Genomic DNA, 6,331 nt, shown 5'->3' with positions numbered 1-6,331 from the left:
AGGCAAATCAATCCCAGAAAGCAGGAAATTCCTCCTACAAACAGTTCAGATAAATCCCCCTCGGAATTCATCGTCAATCCCAGCGTGGTCTGGGTTTCTCAGGAAGTTTCAGAAGTTTCCTGCAATGGTTTGGGTTGGAGGGACCTTCAATCCCATCCCATCCCACCCCTGCCCTGGGCAGGGACACCTCCCACCATTCCAGGCTGCTCCAGCCTGCCCTTGGACACTCCCAGGGATCCAGGGACACTACAGCTTCTCTGGGAATTCCATCCCAGCCCCTCCCCATCCTCCCAGCCAGCAATTCCTTCCCAATCTCCCATCCATCCCTCCCTCTGGCAGTGGGAAGCCATTCCCTGTGTCCTGTCCCTCCATCCCTTGTCACCAGTCCCTCTCCAGCTCTCCTGGAGCCCCTTCAGGCCCTGGAAGGGGCTCCAAGGTGTCCCTGGAGCCTTCCCTTCTCCAGGGGAACATTCCCAGCTCTCCCAGCCTGGCTCCAGAACACCTTTTGGCAGCCCAGGGAAGGTCGTGGCGGGGGGGGGGTGTGTGGGCAGCCCGGCTGAAGGGCTGATAAGGGCCGGGCAGACACAGATAACCCATTTCCAGGAAGGCTGGTTTGGGTTTTTTTCCCTGAACTGCTTCAAACCCCACATTCCTTTTCTCTTTTTTCCAAGTAAAACAGGAGCTGGGCTGTCAGTGGAGTTGGTGACTGTGGGAAATCCTAAATCTCTCTGTCAGAGAATCCCAGGATGGTTTGGGTTGGAGGGACCTTAAAGCCCATTCAGTCCCACTCCTGCCCTAGGGCTGCTCATCCAACGTTAATGGTTTGGGTTCTTCCCAAAGTAAGGTGGAGCATTTCTGCTGGGAGAGCTGGGAATGTTCCCCTGGAGAACAAAAAGCTCCAGGGACACCTTGGAGCCCCTTCCAGGGCCTGAAGGGGCTCCAGGAGAGCTGGAGAGGGACTGGGGACAAGGGATGGAGGGACAGGACACAGGGAATGGCTTCCCAGTGCCAGAGGGAGGGACAGATGGAATACTGTCAGAAGGTCAGGTTGGACGGGGCTTGGAGCAACCCAGAAGGATGGGATGATATCCTGGGGATGGGATGATATCCCGGGGGTCTCCTTGGCTTTCCAGAGCCGCAGGAGCTGCCGGATTCCCGGTGGGATGAGCAGGGGCCCAGCAGCAGAGCCAGGTTGGGAATCCCCCCCGTGCTGGCTCCTCACCGTTGGGGAACTGGGTGGAGGCAAATCTGGTCAGCAGAATTCCAGCTCCTTCGATGAGGGCCAGGAGGATCCCCCCCATGGCAGCAGATCCCACCATGGCCACGGGCCCGTCTGGAGAGGGAAACACAAACACACTCTGGAATTCTCAGCTGCCTCGGCTTCCACAGCAGAAATTCCAAAAATCCTGGGCTGGGCTGGGAGGGAACTCAGAGCTCATCCCATCCCATCCCTGGGCAGGGACACCCCCTCCATCCCAGGCTGCTCCAGCCCGGCCTTGGACACTGCCAGGGATGGGGCATCCCCTGGGAATTCCATCCCAGCCCCTCCCCACCCTCCCTGGGCATTGTCACCTCTCCCAAAAGCTGACTCAGCAACTTCCCATCCATTAAGGGGCTTGTTAAGGGATAATTCCAGGAACTCCAGGAACCTTCGGGAACCTGAGAATTCCTTTCCTAAGGGAAGTCTGGGGTGATTGCCCAGTGGGAAGCAGATCCCAGTGGGGGTGTCCCACGCTCTGCTCTGGAATGTCTGGGGGTTCCCAGGGATTTGGGATGGGTTTTCCCGGGTTCTTACTCCGTGCAGCCAGGATGGCTCCGGTCAGGGCTCCGCTGGTGATGGAATTCCAGGGATCCTCCTTGCCCCGCACTCGGACCATGCTGCAGTCGATCATGGAGAACAGGCCCCCCCACACGGCAAAGCTGCCTGCGAGGACAGGGATGAGGGAGGGAAACTGGGAATGCTGCCCTGGGAAACTGGGAATGCTGCCTGGGATACAGGGAATGCTGCCCTGGGATACAGGGAATGCCTCCCTGGAAACCTGGGAATGCCTCCTGGGAATCCCGGGAGTGCAGCCCCAACCCACCCAAAGCAGGTGAAATCAGAGTAAACGGGAAATCCCCGCCCTGTCATTCCGGGGATCACTCAAACTGGGGAATTGAAATGCAATCCAAATTAATTCATTGCATTGATTAAGTTAAATTAATGTATTAAATTAAGTTTCCAAACTTAGGGTTTGAAGTGAAATTTAAATCATTTCATTAAATTCATTCATTTAATTTAATAAACTAAATTTCCAAACTTGGGAATTTAAATGCAATTCAAATTAATTCATTACATTGATTAAATTAAATTAATTTAATAAATTAAATTTCCAAACTTGGGTATTTAAATGGAATTGAAATTCATTATTAAATTAGTTAGTTAAATTTAATTTAATAAATTAAATTCCCGAACTTGGGAATTTAAATGCAATTCAAATTAATTCATTACATTGATTAAATTAAATTAATTTAATAAATTAAATTTCCAAACTTGGGTATTTAAATGGAATTGAAATTCATTATTAAATTAGTTAGTTAAATTTAATTTAATAAATTAAATTCCCGAACTTGGGAATTTAAAATGAAATGTAAATCAATTCGTTAAATTAATTTAATTCCCTGGGAAACCAGGGAAGGAATTAAATTATTTATATTATTAATTAATTAATATTGATTATTATAAATTAATTCTATATTAATAATGAATTAAAGTAAACAATTACATTATTTTAATTTAATAATTTAAATTCCTAAACTTGGGAATTTAAATGGAATGCAATAATTAATAATTTAATAATTTAAATGAATTTAAATGGAATTTAACAATTAATAATTTAATAACTTAAATTCCCAAACTTGGGAATTTAAATGGAATTTAACTCAATTCATTAAATTAATTTATTTTGCCAGGAAACCAGGGAATGAATTAAATTAATCATATTAATTAAAATTAATTATTACTAATAGATTATATATTAATTAATAACGACTCGAATTAATTCAATAAATTAAATTTCCAAACTTCAGAATTTAAATTTAAATTAAACTAACTCATTACATTAATTTAATTCAATGAATTAAAATTCCGAACTCGGGAGTGTCGGTACCTCCGAGCTGAGGAGCTCTGGTCCTGATGGCCGTGAGGCTGCCCCGCAGCCGGTGGGTCACGCCCTGGAGTGAGGGAAACCATCCGAGTGAGACACTGAAATCCCAGCCCAAACCAAGCACTGACAGCCCAATCCAACCCCCTGAAACCAGGGAAATCACCTCCAGTGAGACACCGAAATCCCAGCCCAAACCCCCTGGAATGAGGGAATTCACCTCCAATAAAACACTGACATCCCAACCCAAACCAAACACTGACAGCCCAACCCCCTGAAACCAGGGAAATCACCTCCAGTGAGACACTGAAATCCCAGCCCCAACCCCTTGCAATGAGGGAATTCATCTGCAGTGAGACACTGACATCCCAACCTCAACTCCCTGGAATCAGGGAAATCATCTCCAGACAGACACTGAAATCCCAGCCCAAACCAAGCACTGACAGCCCAACCCCAACCCCCTGGAATGAGGGAAATCATCTCCAATAAAACGCTGACATCCCAACCCAAACCAAACAGTGACAGCCCAATCCAACCCCTGGAATGAGGGAAATCACCTCCAGTGAGACACTGACAGCCCAACCCAAACCAAGCACTGACATCCCAACCCAAACCAAACAGTGACAGCCCAATCCAACCCCCTGAAACCAGGGAAATCACCTCCAGTGAGACACTGACAGCCCAACCCAAACCAACCCAACCCAGTGACAGCCCAATCCAACCCCCTGGAATGAGGGAATTCATCTGCAGTGACACTGACATCCCAACCTCAACTCCCTGGAATCAGGGAAACCATCTCCAGACAGACACTGAAATCCCAGCCCAAACCAAGCACTGACAGCCCAACCCCCTGAAACCAGGGAAACCACCTCCAGTGAGACACTGAAATCCCAGCCCAAACCCCTGGAATGAGGGAATTCATCTGCAGTGAGACACTGACATCCCAACCTCAACTCCCTGGAATCAGGGAAACCATCTCCAGACAGACACTGACATCCCAACCCAAACCAGTGACAGCCCAACCCCAACCCCCTGGAATGAGGGAAATCATCTCCAATAAAACACTGACATCCCAACCCAAACCAAGCACTGACAGCCCAATCCAACCCCCTGAAACCAGGGAAATCACCTCCAGTGAGACACTGACATCCCAACCCAAACCCCTGGAATGAGGGAATTCATCTGCAGTGAGACACTGACATCCCAACCTCAACTCCCTGGAATCAGGGAAACCATCTCCAGACAGACACTGAAATCCCAGCCCAAACCAAGCACTGACAGCCCAACCCAAACCAACCCAAACCAAGCACTGACAGCCCAACCCCAACCCCCTGGAATGAGGGAAATCATCTCCAATAAAACACTGACAGTCCAACCCAAACCAAACAGTGACATCCCAACCCAACCCAAACCAGTGACAGCCCAATCCAACCCCCTGGAATGAGGGAAATCATCTCCAATAAAAAACACTGACAGTCCAACCCAGACCTCACCTCTAACAGAGCACTGACAGCCAAATTCAACCAGGGAAATCACCTCCAGTGAGACACTGACAGCCCAACCAAACATCACCCCAAACCAAGCCCTGACATTCCAACCCAAACCTCACCTCAAACCAAGCACTGACAGCCCATCCCAACCCCCTGGAATGAGGGAAACCACCTCAAACCAAGCCCTGACATCCCAACCTCAACCCAAACCTCACCTCAAAGCACTGAAATCCCAACCCAAACCCCGTGGGATGAGGGAAATCATCTCCAGTGAGCACTGACAGCCCAACCCAAACCCCTTGGAAGGAGGGAAATTGGTAATGAAAAGGTAATAAAAATGGTAAGGATTAAATAAAAATAGTAATAAAAATGTTAATAGAAATGGTAAGGATTAAATAAAAACGGTAATGAAATCAAATTAAATAAAAATTGGTAACGAAATGGTAACAGAACGGTAAGGATTAAATAGAAATGGTGATTAAATGGTAAGCATTAAATAAATATTGGTTATGTAATGGCAATAAAAATTGTAAGGGTTAAATAAAAATTATAATAAAATGGTAAGGATTAAATAAAAATGGTAATAAAATGGTAATAAAAATGGTAAGGAATAAAAATGGTGCTAATGAAATAAAAAATGTTGATAAAATGGTAATAGAAATGGAAAGGATTCAATAAAAAGGGTAATTAAATAAAATTAAATAAAAATTGGTAATAAAATGGTAATAAAAATGGTAAGGATTAAATAAATATTGTTAATGAAATGGTAACAAAAATGGTAATGATTAAATATAGAAGGGTAATAAAATGGTAATAAAATGGCAAGGATTAAATTAAAAATGTAAATGAAATGGTAATAAATGGTAAGGATTAAATTAAAAATTGTAAAAATGGTAATAATTAAATTTAAAATGACGATAAAATGGTAAGGATTCAATAAAAATTATTAAATGGTAATAAAATTAAATACAATTTGTTAATAAAATATTAATAAAAATGTAAATATTAAATAAATAGTGTTAATTAAATGGTAACAAAAATTGTAAGGATTAAATTAAAAATGGTGGTAAAATGGTAACAAAAATGGTAATGATTAAATTAAAAATGGTAATGAAATGGTAATAAAATTAAATTAAGATCGTTAATAAAATATTAATAAAAATTGTAAGGATTAAATATTGATCATGAAATGTAACAAAAATTGTAATGATTAAACAAAAATGGTTAATAAAATGGTAACAAATGGTAAGGATTAAATTAAAAATGGTAATAAATGTAAGAATTTAATTAAAAATGGTAATAAATGTAAGGATTAAATTAAAAATGGTGGTGAAATGGTAAGGATTAAACAAAAATTATGGTAAACTGGTAAGGATTAAATTAAAAAATGATGGTAAAATGGTAAGGATTAAATATAAAATGGTGATAAAATGTAATGATGAAATGAAACCAACTGGTCCTGATTAACCAAGGGCTAATTAAGGCAGTTCCCCAGGGGGGTCAGAGCTCTGAGCCCAAGGGGTTTGGTTTTGGGTTTGGTCAGCCCCATTCCCTGCTGTTCCTCCTTCCTGGGGCTCCCCCATTCCCACTCCCACTCCCAACCCCATTCCCATTCCCAACCCCACTCCCATTCCCACTCCCACTCCCATTCCCACTCCCATTCCCACTCCCATTCCCACTCCCACTCCCATTCCCACT

General features: G+C 43.6%; 1 protein-coding gene across 1 annotated transcript in view; it reads right to left on the bottom strand.

Annotated features, from left to right (window-relative positions):
• TIMM17A (translocase of inner mitochondrial membrane 17A) overlaps positions 1–6,331 on the bottom strand; it is an 11,235-nt gene that overhangs the window by 1,070 nt on the left and 3,834 nt on the right. Inside the window, exons 2-4 of the mRNA XM_027910140.1 lie at positions 3,150–3,213; positions 1,796–1,924; positions 1,223–1,333 (exon numbers count right to left, since the gene is read on the bottom strand). Of these exons, the coding sequence (XP_027765941.1) occupies positions 1,223–1,333; positions 1,796–1,924; positions 3,150–3,213 (304 nt within the window). The remainder of the gene's footprint in view (positions 1–1,222; positions 1,334–1,795; positions 1,925–3,149; positions 3,214–6,331) is intronic.

This window comes from Empidonax traillii, unplaced genomic scaffold (assembly GCF_003031625.1).
Source record: "Empidonax traillii isolate 1590-97213 ecotype Southwest subspecies unplaced genomic scaffold, ASM303162v1 scaffold2777:size39618, whole genome shotgun sequence".
Lineage (NCBI taxonomy): Eukaryota > Metazoa > Chordata > Aves > Passeriformes > Tyrannidae > Empidonax > Empidonax traillii.
This window is presented reverse-complemented; position numbering and strand designations above follow the sequence as displayed.